The 18,023-nt window shown below is 44.0% G+C and overlaps 1 protein-coding gene across 2 annotated transcripts in view; it reads left to right on the top strand.

Annotated features, from left to right (window-relative positions):
• osbpl3b (oxysterol binding protein-like 3b) overlaps positions 1-18,023 on the top strand; it is a 148,941-nt gene that overhangs the window by 111,313 nt on the left and 19,605 nt on the right. Inside the window, exons 9-16 of one of the 2 annotated variants that reach the window (XM_071395968.1) lie at positions 3,137-3,232; positions 3,491-3,656; positions 6,061-6,194; positions 12,450-12,560; positions 15,326-15,463; positions 16,589-16,679; positions 16,879-16,994; positions 17,880-17,999. In XM_071395968.1, the coding sequence (XP_071252069.1) occupies positions 3,137-3,232; positions 3,491-3,656; positions 6,061-6,194; positions 12,450-12,560; positions 15,326-15,463; positions 16,589-16,679; positions 16,879-16,994; positions 17,880-17,999 (972 nt within the window). The remainder of the gene's footprint in view (positions 1-3,136; positions 3,233-3,490; positions 3,657-6,060; positions 6,195-12,449; positions 12,561-15,325; positions 15,464-16,588; positions 16,680-16,878; positions 16,995-17,879; positions 18,000-18,023) is intronic. The other variant, XM_071395969.1, reaches the window with a different exon arrangement.

The following is an 18,023-nucleotide window of genomic DNA, read 5'->3' as shown; positions in this document are numbered from 1 at the left end:
GATGGTACTAATCTAGTCTGTAGACTGATGATGGTACTAATCTAGTCTGTAGACTGATGGTGGTACTAATCTAGTCTGTAGACTGATGGTGGTACTAATCTAGTCTGTAGACTGATGACGGTACTAATCTAGTCTGTAGACTGATGGTGGTACTAATCTAGTCTGTAGACTGATGGTGGTACTAATCTAGTCTGTAGACTGATGATGGTACTAATCTAGTCTGTAGACTGATAATATAGGGTTGATGACAGTAGTAATCTAGTCTGTAGACTGATGACGGTACTAATCTAGTCTGTAGACTGATGGTGTAGGCTGATGACATGAGTAATCTAGTCTGTAGACTGATGGTGTAGACTGATGACATTAGTAATCTAGTCTGTAGACTGATGTTGGTAATAATCTAGTCTGTAGTCTGATGACATTAGTAATCTAGTCTGTAGACTGATGACATGAGTAATCTAGTCTGTAGACTGATGGTGTAGGCAGATGACATTAGTAATCTAGTCTGTAGACTGATGTTGGTAATAATCTAGTCTATAGTCTGATGACATTAGTAATCTAGTCTGTAGTCTGATGACATTAGTAATCTAGTCTGTAGTCTGATGACATTAGTAATCTAGTCTGTAGTCTGATGACATTAGTAATCTAGTCTGTAGTCTGATGACATTAGTAATCTAGTCTGTAGTCTGATGTTGGTAATAATCTAGTCTATAGTCTGATGACATTAGTAATCTAGTCTGTAGTCTGATGACATTAGTAATCTAGTCTGTAGTCTGATGACATTAGTAATCTAGTCTGTAGTCTGATGACATTAGTAATCTAGTCTGTAGTCTGATGACATTAGTAATCTAGTCTGTAGTCTGATGTTGGTAATAATCTAGTCTATAGTCTGATGACATTAGTAATCTAGTCTGTAGTCTGATGACATTAGTAATCTAGTCTGTAGTCTGATGACATTAGTAATCTAGTCTGTAGTCAGATGACATTAGTAATCTAGTCTGTAGTCTGATGACATTAGTAATCTAGTCTGTAGTCTGATGACATTAGTAATCTAGTCTGTAGTCTGATGACATTAGTAATCTAGTCTGTAGTCTGATGACATTAGTAATCTAGTCTGTAGTCTGATGACATTAGTAATCTAGTCTGTAGTCTGATGACATTAGTAATCTAGTCTGTAGTCTGATGTTGGTAATAATCTAGTCTATAGTCTGATGACATTAGTAATCTAGTCTGTAGTCTGATGACATTAGTAATCTAGTCTGTAGTCTGATGTTGGTAATAATCTAGTCTATAGTCTGATGACATTAGTAATCTAGTCTGTAGTCTGATGACATTAGTAATCTAGTCTGTAGTCTGATGACATTAGTAATCTAGTCTGTAGACTGATGGTGTAGGCTGATGACAGTAGTAATCTTGTCACGTGTACTCCCTCTCCGGCCTCTAGGTCACCAGGCTGCTCGTTATGGAGCACACCTGTCACCATCGTTATGCGCACCTATATGTCATCAGACTCACCTGGACTCCATCACTTCCCTGATTACTTTCCCTATATATATCACTCCCTTTGGTTCCTTCCCCAGGCATTATTGTTTCTGTTCCTGTGTCATGTCTGTGCGTTGTTCTTGTTTCTTTTGTATATTATGTTGTGTTTATTTATTAAAACACTCACTTCCTGAACTTGCTTCCCGACTCTCACCGCACATCCTTACAAATCTAGTCTGTAGACTACTGATGTAGGGGGATGACAGTAGTAATCTAGTCTGTAGACTGATGGTGTAGGTTGATGACAGTAGTAATCTAGTCTGTAGACTGATGGTGTAGGGGGATGACAGTAGTAATCTAGTCTGTAGACTGATGGTGTAGGGGGATGACAGTAGTAATCTAGTCTGTAGACTGATGGTGTAGGTTGATGACAGTAGTAATCTAGTCTGTAGACTGATGGTGTAGGGGGATGACAGTAGTAATCTAGTCTGTAGACTGATGGTGTAGGGGGATGACAGTAGTAATCTAGTCTGTAGACTGATGGTGTAGGTTGATGACAGTAGTAATCTAGTCTGTAGACTGATGGTGTAGGGGGATGACAGTAGTAATCTAGTCTGTAGACTGATGGTGTAGGGGGATGACAGTAGTAATCTAGTCTGTAGACTGATGGTGTAGGGGGATGACAGTAGTAATCTAGTCTGTAGACTGATGGTGTAGGGTGATGACAGTAGTAATCTAGTCTGTAGACTACTGATGTAGGGGGATGACAGTAGTAATCTAGTCTGTAGACTGATGGTGTAGGGTGATGACAGTAGTAATTTAGTCTTTAGACTACTGATGTAGGGTGACGGCAGGAGTAATCTAGTCTGTAGACTGATTGTGTAGGGTGATGACAGGAGTAATCTAGTCTGTAGACTGATGGTGTAGGGTGACGGCAGGAGTAATCTAGTCTGTAGACTGATGATGGTAGTCTTTTGCCTACATGTTTTTCATCATGCCACGTATTCAAGTGATAGTAGCTATTTCCAAGAAGAGGCTACTTATAATAACTGTGATATGTGGTTGTTTTTTCCTACTGACCTTAGTTGATTGCACTGACTGTAAGTCTCTCTGGAGAGGAGCGTCAGCTACAGTACATGACTAAAATGTTAATGAGCAGACATGTTTATCATTCCATCCAGATACAGCGTTAAAAGCTTGTCCTCTTTAATCATCTGATTCCACATTGCAAATGAAAGGCATTTATTTACTTTGCAGTATTCTTCAGGAATGCCAGGTTGATGAAGGTATTACTGAAACAAGTTGTACTTTTGTAGTTACTGACGTAGAAGTGCACTTACTGTATGTATCCCAAATGGCACCCAATTCCCTATATAGTGCACTGGTCAAAAATAGTTCACTGTATAGGGAATAGGGAGGCATTTAGGACGTATACATAGTTACTGACGTAAAGCACTGCACTCAGTGACAGGAGGAATTTTAAGACTCCCCTTGTCTTCTCTTGTCTTTCCCTGAAGTTGTTTTGAATTATCTTGTGTATCTTTTCAGTTCTCTGCTGAATATAGAACACATCCTTTTCTCTATCAGTCATTCCTTAAAATAAACATTCTCTCTCTCTCTCTCTCTCTCTCTCTCCCCATTCTATTTTATTCAGGCTTCTACATTTGACACCCCCAAAAAGGAAAAAAGGCCCCCAAGGAAATGGCGTGGTTCTAAAAACTACGGCAAAGAAGTGAAAACAACACTGCAGGTACTGTAAAAGGAAACACCGTCTTTTAAAAGGCACATTCACGTGGGTTAAGCCCGACAGAGACCTTCAGGTTGAAACGTTGCATGATGGAACTGGGGGAACATTCATCAGTGTGTGGCTATCTGTTCTTTATTTCATGGATAGTTCACTTTACCTCACTTGCAACTTCTGTGCATCAAAATGTGTGTGTTCATCCACTATTTGAAAAATGGCAGATACATTTCTGTTTGTCTGCTTCCTGTTCCTGCTCCATCCCAGGTTCCCAGTTGCATCTCATCTGGCTCTGTCCGTCTCCACGCCTCCAACCCCAACCTCTCTACTGCAGCCCTGGGGACTGCGAAGGCCTACCCTGAACCTCCCTATATGGACTCTCCTATAGACGTAGCCAAACTACAGGAGGACTTCTGCCTCGTCGCTAACAACCGTAAGTACTCTCTCTGTCACCAACAACCACTATCTCCCAATAGGAGATAGCATCGCTAACAACCGTAAGTACTCTCTCTGTCACCAACAACCACTATCTCCTAATAGGAGATAGCATCGCTAACAACCGTAAGTACTCTCTCTGTCACCAACAACCAATAGCTCCTAATAGGAGATAGCATCGCTAACAACCGTAAGTACTCTCTCTGTCACCAACAACCAATAGCTCCCAATAGGAGATAGCATCGCTAACAACCGTAAGTACTCTCTCTGTCACCAACAACCAATAGCTCCTAATAGGAGATAGCATCGCTAACAACCGGAAGTACTCTCTCTGTCACCAACAACCAATAGCTCCTAATAGGAGATAGCATCGCTAACAACCGTAAATAATCTTTCTCTGTCACCAACAACCAATAGCTCCCAATAGGAGATAGCATCGCTAACAACCGGAAGTACTCTCTCTCTCTCTCTCTCTCTCTCTCTCTCTCTCTCTCTCTCTCTCTCTCTCTCTCTCTATCTCTCTCTCTCTCTCTCTCTCTCTCTCTCTGTCACCAACAACCAATAGCTCCCAATAGGAGATAGCATTGCTAACAACCGGAAGTACTCTCTCTCTCTCTGTCACCAACAACCAATAGCTCCCAATAGGAGATAGCATCGCTAACAACCGGAAGTACTCGCTCTCTCTCTGTCACCAACAACCAATAGCTCCCAATAGCAGATAGCATCGCTAACAACCGGAAGTACTCGCTCTCTCTCTGTCACCAACAACCAATAGCTCCCAATAGGAGATAGCATCGCTAACAACCATCTTGCATCTGTCATCTTAATTCGGATCCCCATTAGCTGACGCCTTGACGACAGCTAGTCTTCCTGGGGTCCTAAACACAACAATACAGAGACGTAACAGACATGAGAATGTACAAGTCCTCTGTCACGGACACCCAATAGATCCTAATAGGAGACGCTTTGTTTTTGATTTAGTATCCCGCCACTCGCATTTTGTGTAATAGCATTATATACACTACACATACGCTTGTGGCTGAATGGAAGCATGTCAATGTTCCAACATCTAGTGGAAAGCCTTCCCAGTATAATGAGATGTTCGACGAGAAGGTGTCCACATACTTTTGGCCATGGGGTGTATGTAATTCTTCAGAGATTGTCAGGTTGACAATTTAAATTGGGTTAAAATAGGAAATGGACGCTGTCGACTCATCTCCCTGAATTACATATTAACATAGTAACATTGTCTAAAAATGCTAATATGAAAATAGCCCATTGAACAGAGATGAGGCGGAGAGGTGCTGATTGACTCTGAAGCATTCCATTAGCAGTTATTACAGCAGGCCATCAGTGGTGTAATCATAGTGTGCAATAGGGCAGCAGGCTTCTGGCATGCTAATAGAAACTCTGTGTGTATCTGTGCCACAACACAACTGATAGAGAGTGTTGATGTGAATGACAGGAGGGCAGTGATAACCTCTGATTGAGACTCAGGGGGTAAAAGATCTCAATCAGATGCTCCCTCCGCTGAGCAGGAACCCCAGACTTGTACATTGTAGGTTCTCAGTTATTAATGGAGGAGACAACCTCTGAGGCATTACACTGAATTATTGAAACCTAGCTAATTGTTGTTAAAGGATGAATTATCTTTATCTATCTATCTCTCTCTCTCTCTCTCGCTCTCTCTCTCTCTCTCTCTCTCTCTCTCTCTCTCTCTCTCTCTCTCTCTCTCTCTCTCTCTCTCTCTCTCTCTCTCTCTCTCTCTCTCTGCTACCCCTCACTCACTCACTCGCTCGCTCTCTCTCTCGCTCGCTCTCTCTCTCTCTCTCTCTCGCTCTCTCTCTCTCTCTCTCTCTCTCTCTCTCTCTCTCTCTCTGCTACCCCTCACTCTCGCTCTCTCTCTCTCTGCTACCCCTCACTCTCGCTCTCTCTCTCTCTGCTACCCCTCTCGCTCTCTCTCTCTCTCTCTCTCTCTCTCTCTCTCTCTCTCTCTCTCTCTCTCTCTCTCTGCTACCCCTCACTCACTCACTCGCTCGCTCTCTCTCTCGCTCGCTCTCTCTCTCTCTCTCTCTCTCTCTCTCTCTCTCTCTCTCTCTCTCTCTCTCTCTCTCTCTCTCTCTCTCTCTCTCTCTCTCTCTCTCTCTCTCTCTCTCTCTCTCTCTGCTACCCCTCACTCTCGCTCTCTCTCTCTCTGCTACCCCTCACTCTCGCTCTCTCTCTCTCTGCTACCCCTCTCGCTCTCTCTCTCTCTCTCTCTCTCTCTCTCTCTCTCTCTCTCTCTCTCTCTCTCTCTCTCTCTCTCTCTGCTACCCCTCACTCACTCACTCGCTCGCTCTCTCTCTCTCTCTCTCTCTCTCTCTCTCTCTCTCTCTCTCTCTCTCTCTCTCTCTCTCTCTCAGTGCATGCCACCATGAAGTCAGCCCTGAGCGCTCTCACCTCTGAGAAGGAGAAGTTAAAACAGGTGCTGGACCACCAAGACACATGCCCCCCTACCTCCCCAGGGATTATGGGTCTGAAGAACGCTCTGTCCTCGGTAAGATCCCCTCCCACACCTCTCATTCTGTCACTGCACTGTAGGTCTTCAGTCAGGGAGAATAGACGTGTCTCTCCTTTTGACTTGCTATTGTACCCTGGTAGCCTGTCCTCCCACACCAGTTATCAAGGGTGAATACTGACGCCACACCAGTGTCTGCTGACAAGCCTGTTACGGGGGATTACTGGCTGTGTGTACCCACCTGAACACACACAGTCTCACAGTCAGTCCTGTAGTCAGGGCCTCCCTCCTTTCCTCCCCCTTTTACAGCCTTCCTCCTTCCCTCCCTCTTCCCAGCCTTCCCTCCTTCTTTTACAGCCTTCCCTCCCTCCGCTCCTCTCCTCTGCTCCTGGCTGCATGTGCTACTATAGATATAGAATGAATAGAATGGGGTTCCCCAGTCAAGTCAGCGATGGCATAAAGGGTGGACTGGCAGCCATTGCGAGTGTACCCATAGGACCAAAGCAGGACGTAGGAGTAGGAAGTAAAAGCAGGATTCATTAGAAAATTAGAAAACATTAGAAAATATTAGAAAGGCCGCCAAACGTTCAGGCTGCTACACAGACTCTATGGAGTCTCTGGTCTGGAGCTTCCAGTAAAACTGTGTTTCAGAGTATTTTTAAACTCTAAATAGTTAAATGAGTGAGAAATAGATGTCATTGTTGCAATAGTTTGTCTGTGGGCAACATATATTATCATCTGAAATTGACATGTTGAATTATTTTGCCATGTAAAATTATTGTATATTTCCCTAATGTGGACAGTTTGTGTTACTACCTTACAGAAGCTTGCATTTTCACCCCATAAAATTGAGTGGAATTACACATTCTTTTCACCTCAGATTGGTGACGTTAGTATAAAAGTTTATAGTCATCACGATGACATAAGATTGATTGCTTGAAACGGATCAATATCTTTGGTTTTGTACCGTAGCAACTTCCTTTAAACTGCACGCAGAGACATTAAAAGGGTTTAAACTGCACGCAGAGACATTAAAAGGGTTTAAACTGCACGCAGAGACATTAAAAGGGTTTAAACTGCACGCAGAGACATTAAAAGGGTTTCCAAGAGTTCATCTGACTGTGGAAGCAGATAAAGGGCTTCATTACCAAAATCCTGAAGTCTCCTTTTAACTAACTGAAAAGTAGTTTGTTACTTTTTTCGTGATGGCAGCCTCCAAAAAAATCATCATCCGACATTCTAAAATATAGATATAAACCTTATGCAAGTTCTCATTTAGTCAACCATGTATAGGTCATTCCAAATGTCCATGTGGCCTTTGAATAGTGTTAGTTTAAACAGCGTTACACCCCTGGTTCTATTGATTTCAGCGTGATATCGATGGAAGGTATTAACCAAAACAAGGGTTACCCCGTTGGCAACCCACCCATCAAAATGCAACACTTCAAAATGTAGCTAGCTGTCTTCTACAAATTGCCCTCTAACCAGTGATGTACACATTATTCCCAGATTGTGTTTTTTGTTCTGTGTTAGTTTTAACAGGACGTGCAACCTCATATCTCCCCCTCTCGCGCAGTTGATTTCAACCTCATCTCCCCCTCTCGCGCAGTTGATTTCAACGTCATATCAATATGAGTGATTGACAAATAAGTGTTGCGTTTCTCTTTCCGTTTTGGCCACACCCTCAAATCAAACTGCATCAGTCCAAAGTGTAGCTGACCCCCAAATCAAACTGCATCAGTCCAACGTGTAGCTGACCCCCAAATCAAACCGCATCAGTCCAAAGTGTAGCTGACCCCCAAATCAAACCGCATCAGTCCAAAGTGTAGCTGACCCCCAAATCAAACTGCATCAGTCCAAAGTGTAGCTGACCCCCAAATCAAACCGCATCAGTCCAACGTGTAGCTGACCCCCAAATCAAACCGCATCAGTCCAACGTGTAGCTGACGGTCTTCTGCTGGTTGTTCTCTAACCAGTGGTGTCCTAAATATCTCCAGACTCCGTGTGTTTTTTAGTTGTGTTAGTTTCAACAGCGCGTACAACCTGATTTCCCCCCTAATCGATATCAGTGATTTATTGCCACTTGTCAAAACGACAGAGTTTTTGGTGCGTGTGCAGTTTATAAGGTGCAGTTTATAAGGTGCAGTTTATAAGGTGCAGTTTATAAGGTGCAGTTTATAAAATATACCAGTAATTTGATTACTATTGTTGCACATGTATGGTAGTACATTATATGTTTAGGTTTTCATTATATCACAAACTGTTTCTGCATATTGGTTATTGATTTGGAATCGTTAAAACTGTTTTGACTGGGCTATTTATCAAAATGTCTTGTCAACAGGAAGCAGCAACAGCATCATGTTCAACGTCATTTTTATGACTATAAATTGACTTTCAATATTTATTTCCAATGGTGTTGTGCTTAATTAATCAGGTAAAAACTGCTGAGATGTATTTATTTTGATTATATACCAGAAATCACCATGGGTTTGCCCTGCCTATCATGAGCCACATCAGTTAGCCACATCGCTCCAATGGATGGCAACTGTCGTCGAGTCCCGACTCCTTGGACAACCTCATGTTGAAATCAAATCGCATTCAAGCCATTGAGGGCTATGACAAAAACGGAGAGTTTTCTTAAAAAAATAAATGGCAAAATAATTGAACAGTGCACCAGGGGTACTTGCTACTGTGATTCCTGAAATGCAGAGCCTGTTAATGAAGTATTTTTCTAATAAGAAATTATACTTTTGTTACATTGTTTGCTAGCTCAGCTGATTACCTAGCTAGCCCTCAGTCTCATTGACCACAAAACGTTGTGTCAATCTAAAATACCACCTCTACAGGATTAACAACTCAACTGGAACCTGTCTACCTATAGCAATCAGTTATTCCTTGTTATTAATCCTCCAGACCTGATGGATGCCGCTGTGCCTTACCACTAGTTTACAGCTAGGAACTGTTCCTCAACCTCAACAGTAAGGCCCTACAGTAAAGTGGTCTATCCTCAGAGCCTAGTGTTTATGCTGCCTCACTCCCGTTCCTCCTGACACCTTCTCAGGAACGTCCAGGCCAGAGCTTCCACCGTAGACCACAATACGATAAGAGACCCCTGTTTCCTGTGTTGACTCCGCCCAGAATCACCCCTCCTATGACTCCTTCCCAATGCACTCAGTGCTACTAGTCTAGCCCCACGGGCCCTTTACTCCAGTAACTCAGACTCCCAATTGACTAATAAACCAGATGCTTCGATTTAAAACCTAGAGAAAAACGACATGCACGTGTATGACTCCTTGATGTCACAGGTTTAAAAGCAAGTTTATTCAAAATTCCCAAAAGAGGCATAAAATCCCAGCTCAATCCATCAATATCAGTCAATATCACAAATCAATAATCACACAAGCAATTATGATAAGCTAAAATGAACCATGGATTAGGTACCTCCACCGCCCTGATCTAAGTCCCTATGAGAAGCACAGCATTTAATAACAAGAAGCATGATCTTCTACAACTACTGTATAAACAGCATTCTGTAACCTTTATTTAACCAAGTCAGTTAGTGATTAAAAACTCTAACAGCTACTTAAAACTTTGATCAATAAGGTTCCTTAATGGTTCCTTCTGTGGAAAGGGTTCTTCATGGAACCCAAAAGAGTTCTACCTGGAACCAAACTTTTTTTTTTAAAGGGTTCTATGGGGACAGCCGAAGAAACATTTTAGGTTCTAGAGAGCACCTTTTTTTTAAAGGGTTATCCTATGGGGACAGCCGAAGAAACATTTTAGGTTCTAGAGAGCACCTTTTTTTCTAAGAGTGTAATTAACACTTGCATCTGTGGCCGTAGCAACGCCCCTCTGGTCACTACTCATCGGCTAAAAAAAAAGCCTTGTGGTTTTTCTGACGCCTCTGCAAAATATATATTGTACCAGTCAAAAGTTTGGACACACCTACTCATTCAAGGGTGGCTAGTTTGAAGAATCTGAAATATAAAATATATTTGGATTTGTTTAACACTATTTTGGTTACTACATGATTCCATATGTGATATTTCATAGTTGTAATGTCTTCACTATTATTCTATAATGTGGAAAACAGTAAAAATAAAGAACAACCCTGGAATGAGTGTCCAAACTTTAGACTGGTAGTGTATGTATTGAAATAAATACATACAGTACCAGTCCCCTAACCCTACCACCCCTCCCCCAATTGGAGTAAACTAATGTACAACAACATTTAGGCTTCTACTTCCAGCTTATACATACTATATACATGTTCAGTCTTAAAGGGGCTTTTTTCAGTCAACCACTAACCACACATTTTTCCTTACCCGTTCTTAAAGCACAGGCTCCTCCCCCGCCCCAGGCTCAAGCGAGCCATGACGCAAGTAGCCCCTAACCCCCGAAGAGGGTGTGGGTTCCAATACCAAATGATATGAGCATTATCTCATAATGATCCGAGCCCCCTATCACTGTGGTTACCTGACTCCTCCGTTTAGGTCTCTCCTAACTAGTCTGACCTGGGGATATTCAACGTCCATTATTTCTCTCAATGTTCATCCTCCTCTGTGCTCCGTTTGTGAGTTTAAGTGAAACTTCTTCATGGGTGTGTGTGAGATTAGGGCCTTCCTGTCAGCACTTCCTGCCCACGCTCTCTGCTTACTAAAAATGACTCTGAAAACTAGGCCTGAACCAACAAACTCTGACGCTAGCTAGCCAGCCACTTAATACAACTTGTTTTCTCTAGATGTAAACTAACGTTCAGAAGTTTGGTGTCACTTAGAAATGTCCTTATTTTTTAAAGAAAAGCAATTTTTTTGTCCATTAAAATAAAATAAAATTGATCAGAAATACAGTGTAGACATTGTTAATATTGTAAATGACTATTGTAGCTGGAAATAGCAGATTTTTCTGCCATTTCCAGCTGGATGAAGGCATTTGTGGGTGAAGGCTATTCCATGAGAGAAATTGCCAAGAAACTGAAGATCTCGTACAACGCTGTGTACCACTTCCTTCACAGAACAGCGCAAACTGGCCCTAACCAGAATAGAAAGAGGAGTGGGAGGCCCTGGTGCACAACTGAGCAAGAGGACAAGTACATTAGAGTGTCTAGTTTGAGAAACAGATGCCTCACAAGTCCTCAACTGGCAGCTTCATTTAAATAGTACCCGCAAAACACCAGTCTCAACGTCAACAGTGAAGAGGCGATTCCGGGATGCTGGCCTTTGTAATGACAGTCCACCACAACAAACCCAAGAGTTTCCTGATTAGCAAGGATTAGTCTGTGTTTCATTTCATTGTGTATTAGAAACACAGTTTGAGATCTTTGTGAGGGCATTTCACCAGTGGTTGAATGGGGAATTGGTCTTGCCGGGAAAATGTTGTCCGAGGTTGCAACAGTAAACAAGGGGGGCGGGGCTTAGAGGGTTAGAGGTTCCAAGCCCATTCTATTCATTCTATTTCTATGTGTGCTGTTGCTGCAGGGAGGGAGGTGTTGCCTAGGCAACCGAAGACTTTGCTTAAACACCTTGCCTGTTTCAGCAAGGAACAACAGAAAGTTACATCAAGTTATGGCAGAAACGGACTCAACCACAATAGTGCCTGGTCATCGCGTCTTCAGTCGGCTGTTCGTTCCATTTTGTTTTTTACGGTTATGATGGTTATTTAATTTATTCATGACAGTCTTCATCCATAACCTCCAGCCCTAATGGCATATCAATGTCTGGAAGTGACATTGTATTTTGTTGGATGTCTTGCCTCTCTAAGTCACTCTTGAAAGACACCTCTGTTCTTAACCACTCCTACTACTGATGAGGCAGATCTCATCTTGTTTGGGTCTTCTCAGAGCTTATTGGGGAGATATTTCTAGGTACCTCATCACATCTTCCCCACAGCTCTGTGTTCATACAGCACCTGTTTTCAGTACATGATGAATCCATTGACACAATCTATAAGTGGTTGGCTGTATTTGTGCAGAATCACATTTCAAACATTTATATTTTTTAATTGGCAGAAACACAAGTAATGCAGAAAATGTTTGATTAGGAAAATAGAAAAAGTATGAACCATACCAATCAGTAGAGATAAGTGGTGTTTTGGTGTCCCAGGGTCATATTCACTATTCACCAAACAGAAGATAACAGACTGCAACACAGAGGGATGTGTCCAATAAGAAACACTTGTTTTTCATTTTTCTGTTGCAAAAGGTTTTGCTACGGTGTGCACTAATGAATACGTCCCAGCATTGTGTGTGTGGCTGTGTGCTGAAACAGAACACTGGTTGTTTGTTGTTCCATCCAGGCTATAGCCCAGAACTCTGAACTGAGAGAGCGGCTGAGCAACATTCACGCTGAGTCCCGCTGCGTCCCAGAACCCTCCACTGGGCTCATAAACCTCTCTGGTCCCCTACAGGTGGGTGTGGGACATGCATGATGACGTGCATGATGACACACCCTCCCTCCCACATCAGCATCAGGTTTACAAAATTCCGCTAACTTGTCAGAGGATTCAGGATTCCAGAGGATTCTGGATTTTATGCATATTCCCTCCTAATTCTAGGACTCTAAACTGTGATTTCTGGAAAAACCTGGGAACTTTGGGAACGTTACCAGAATTTTACAACCCTGATCATCATCATTGGCATTATTATCTAGTGAGAACAGGCTATATGATTATAATAGCATTTCACACATTTTATAATCTGCTGGCCTTAGTCCCAATACAACAGGTGTTGTCCCACTCACTGCTTGTTTAGCCCCTCTGTAATGATGAGTGGTTATCATCACAATATCTCCTTAGTTGTTACAGAGTAACAGGTTCAGCAGTGTGTTCTCCTCCTAACTGTTACAATATGGATGCTTAGTGTTGACAGCTCCAACTCCTACTTATCAAGCTGAGTGTTGAGACAACAACTGATGAGAAGATTAGACTGAAGGGATTGTTAGTTGTAAACACCTCTCCTTCTGTTCAGAGTCAGTTGTTATCCTCATGAGCTCACGCACACACGCACACACACACACACACTCAGGGAATCAGAGTCCGTTGGTACCCTCCGGAGCTCACTGTTGTGTTTATTTAATCACATCTGATGATAGGGTACAACCTGATCCTGTTAATCACATCTGATGATAGGGTACAACCTGATCCTGTTAATCACATCTGATGATAGGGTACAACCTGATCCTGTTAATCACATCTGATGATAGGGTACAACCTGATCCTGTTAATCACATCTGATGATAGGGTACAACCTGATCCTGTTAATCACATCTGATGATAGGGTACAACCTGATCCTGTTAATCACATCTGATGATAGGGTACAACCTGATCCTGTTAATCACATCTGATGATAGGGTACAACCTGATCCTGTTAATCACATCTGATGATAGGGTACAACCTGATCCTGTTAATCACATCTGATGATAGGGTACAACCTGATCCTGTTAATCACATCTGATGATAGGGTACAACCTGATCCTGTTAATCACATCTGATGATAGGGTACAACCTGATCCTGTTAATCACATCTGATGATAGGGTACAACCTGATCCTGTTAATCACATCTGATGATAGGGTACAACCTGATCCTGTTAATCACATCTGATGATAGGGTACAACCTGATCCTGTTAATCACATCCCTGGATGCTTCCAGTACACACACACACATATGCCCACACACACACACACACCCGCACATGCACACATATGCCCACACACACACACACACCCGCACATGCACACATATGCCCACACACACACACACCCGCACATGCACACATATGCCCACACACACACACACACCCGCACATGCACACATACAAAACAAACACACACACACACACACACACACACACACACACGCACACAAGCAGTTAGGGATTCTATTATTGTCAGAGGAGTTTCCTCAGAGGAAGGCTTCCCTGTTTCCTCATCATTAATTGGTCCACAGAGGCACGAGGGAATCAACAAGTAGGCCTAATGCACTGTCTGGGTCCCCCTAAGGGTCCTGGTCAACAGTACTGTCTGGGTACCCCTCTGGGCCCTGGTCAACAGTACTGTCTGGGTCCCCCTCTGGGCCCTGGTCAACAGTACTGTCTGGGTCCCCCTCTGGGCCCTGGTCAACAGTACTGTCTGGGTACCCCTCTGGGCCCTGGTCAACAGTACTGTCTGGGTCCCCCTCTGGGCCCTGGTCAACAGTACTGTCTGGGTCCCCCTATGGGCCCTGGTCAACAGTACTGTCTGGGTACCCCTCTGGGCCCTGGTCAACAGTACTGTCTGGGTCCCCCTCTGGGCCCTGGTCAACAGTACTGTCTGGGTCCCCCTCTGGGCCCTGGTCAACAGTACTGTCTGGGTCCCCCTCTGGGCCCTGGTCAACAGTACTGTCTGGGTCCTGGTCAACAGTACTGTCTGGGTCCTCCTCTGGGTCCTGGTCAACAGTACTGTCTGGGCCCTGGTCAACAGTACTGTCTGGGTGCCCCTCTGGGCCCTGGTCAACAGTACTGTCTGGGTCCCCCTCTGGGCCCTGGTCAACAGTACTGTCTGGGTCCCCCTCTGGGCCCTGGTCAACAGTACTGTCTGGGTCCCCCTCTGGGCCCTGGTCAACAGTACTGTCTGGGTCCCCCTCTGGGCCCTGGTCAACAGTACTGTCTGGGTCCCCCTATGGGCCCTGGTCAACAGTACTGTCTGGGTCCTCCTATGGGCCCTGGTCAACAGTACTGTCTGGGTACCCCTCTGGGCCCTGGTCAACAGTACTACCCTATAACAGGAATAAGGTACATTTGTGTTCAGTCACGCTATTCTTTGGAAATGTACATGTTTGTTCATGGTTTATTGTTTCAGACAGTAATGTTTTTCCCTTTTGAAAGTTCTAACAACAGGAGAATGAGTTCAAATTAATCTAAGTCTAAACCTAGCTGAATTAATCTGAGCCTAAACCTACCTTAAATAATCTAAGCCTAAACCTATCTGAATTAATCTAAGCCTAAACCTAGCTGAATTAATCTAAGCCTAAATCTAACTGAATTAATCTGAGCCTAAACCTATCTGAATTAATCTGAGCCTATATCTAGCTGAAATAATCTGAGCCTAAACCTATCTGATTTAATCTGAGCCTAAACCTAGCTGAATTAATCTAAACCTAAACCTAACTGACATTATGTTCTCCTCTTATTAGAAGCAAGACTCCACAGATGGATCCCACCCCCTAGTTCACCAGGCGTCCAATGAGAGCAGAGCATCCATCACAGAATCTCTGTCAGAGTTCTTCGATGCTCAGGAGGTTCTACTGTCTGCCAGCTCCTCAGAAAACGAGGTCAGTGTCTGACTGGGCTGCTCTCTCTCTCTCTGCTGTTGAAACCAGTCAATACTGGAGGAGGAGATGAGGAGGGAGGGGGAAGAGGAGGGAGGGAGGGCTGGAGGGATAGGAGGACAGGGAGGGAGGGGGAGGAGAAGGAGGAAGAGGAGAAAGGGGAGGCTACGGGGTGGGAGGAGGGAGGAGGGGGATGAAGAGAGAGGATGAGGAGGGAGGAGGATGAGGATAGAGGAGGGAGGGAGAATGAGGAGGGAGGAGGGAGGAAGGGAGGAGGGAGGAGGAGGGAAGATGAGGAGGGAGGGGGATGAGGAGAGAGGAGGAGAGAGAGGAGGGAGGGGGATGAGGAGGGAGGAGGAGAGAGAGAAGGGAGGGGGATGAGGAGAGAGAGAGGGGGAGGGAGGGGGACGAGGGGGGGGGATGAGGAGGAGAGAGAGGAGGGAGGGGGATGAGGAGGGAGGAGGAGAGAGAGAAGGGAGGGGGATGAGGAGGATGAGGAGAGAGAGGAGGGAGGAGAGAGGAGGAAAGAGAGGAGGGAGGGGGATGAGGAGAGAGAGAGGGGGGAGGGAGGGGGAGGAGGAGAGAGAGAGAGAGGAGGAAAGAGAGGAGGGAGGGGGATGAGAAGGGAGGAGGTGGAGAGAGGAGTAACAGACAGGGAACTGGATGAATACTTTGTCTGGACACACTTCTGGCTTCAGACTTAATGAGGCACCTCCAGTCAGAGCTCTGAGCTACAGAACATGTTCAGTATGTTTTCTGTTCCTGTGTGAAAGTTAATTTCCCCCATCTAAAAATAAAATACCCTTACTGCAGAGAGGAGATGTACATTTGTCAGTGTCTCCTCTGGGACCGACCGTCTCTCCTCTTCCCCCTCCCTCCTCCTCCGTTATCAAACCCACTGAATGCATCCCAAATGGCATCCTATTCCCTATTTAGGGCCCCATTTTGACCAGGGCCCATGGGGAATAGGGCACCATTTAGGATGTTCCCATATGTTGTGACAGGATGTTGAAAGGGACCTGACAGCTTCCTGTTTCCTGGTTCTCGCCTCTCTGAGGTGGGCGCTGTTAAAAAGGTATATTTGACCTGTCACTAATGATAATCTGGGATTTATTCTTTATCCTGCAGGCCTCTGATGATGACTCATACATCAGTGACAACGTCAGCGACAACATCTCCATGGACAACTTCAACAACGAGACGGAGAGACCTAACTCGGGTAAGGGGACACTTTACCATGTGTGTTCCAAGTGGCGCCCTATTCCCAGTATAATGCACTCCTGTTGACCAGGGCTCATAGAGCTCTGTTTAACACTAGTACAATAGGGTGCAATTTGGGACGTGTTTTCCTGGTTACGTATTGACATGCAGTAGTTATAACCACTAATATCCTGATCATAACCCTCCACCCTGTGAAGAGAACGGGACCCTTCTGAGAAGACGCAGGTCGTGCCTCCCGTCGGCCAGCCCCAACACCAGTAACATCAGTCTATGGAACATCCTTAAGAACAACATAGGGAAAGACCTCTCCAAGGTATCCATGGACTTGTAGCTTTATTTCTGTCAACTGTGTTGGTTTATTTCTGTCAACTGTGTTGGTTTATTTCTGTCAACTGTGTTGGTTTATTTCTGTCTACTGTGTTGGTTTATTTCTGTCTACTGTGTTGGTTTATTTCTGTCAACTGTGTTGGTTTATTTCTGTCAACTGTGTTGGTTTATTTCTGTCAACTGTGTTGGTTTATTTCTGTCAACTGTGTTGGTTTATTTCTGTCTCCTGTGTTGGTTTATTTCTGTCTCCTGTGTTGGTTTATTTCTGTCTACTGTGTTGGTTTATTTCTGTCTACTGTGTTGGTTTATTTCTGTCTACTGTGTTGGTTTATTTCTGTCTCCTGTGTTGGTTTATTTCTGTCTACTGTGTTGGTTTATTTCTGTCTACTGTGTTGGTTAATTTCTGTCTCCTGTGTTGGTTTATTTCTTTCTCCTGTGTTGGTTTATTTCTGTCTACTGTGTTGGTTTATTTCTGTCTCCTGTGTTGGTTTATTTCTGTCTCCTGTGTTGGTTTATTTCTGTCTACTGTGTTGGTTTATTTCTGTCTACTGTGTTGGTTTATTTCTGTCTCCTGTGTTGGTTTATTTCTGTCTACTGTGTTGGTTTATTTCTGTCTACTGTGTTGGTTTATTTCTGTCAACTGTGTTGGTTTATTTCTGTTGTGTTTGTGATTTGTCTCTGCCTACGTAGAACGTTGAGATTCCTCTGTTGTGAAAAGCTCTAAACATTACTAAATGTCTTATTATTATACTTACGTTATTCCATTTGGTTTACGTGACATTATTACATAATTACTACATTTGTTTTCTTATGAAGGTGACCAAATCTAGCTTTGTGATTGCTGTGTAAATGGGTTGTAATGATTATTCAGGTGGCTATGCCTGTTCAGCTGAACGAGCCCCTCAACACCCTGCAGAGACTGTGTGAGGAGCTGGAGTACAGCGAGCTGCTGGACAGAGCTGCTAACACACAGGACCCCTTTGAACGCATGGTGAGAGGGGATGTGTACACACAC

Source organism: Salvelinus alpinus, chromosome 4 (assembly GCF_045679555.1).
Source record: "Salvelinus alpinus chromosome 4, SLU_Salpinus.1, whole genome shotgun sequence".
Taxonomy (NCBI): domain Eukaryota; kingdom Metazoa; phylum Chordata; class Actinopteri; order Salmoniformes; family Salmonidae; genus Salvelinus; species Salvelinus alpinus.
The sequence above is the reverse complement of the archived record's forward strand: the minus strand, read 5'-3'. Positions and strand labels throughout refer to the sequence as shown.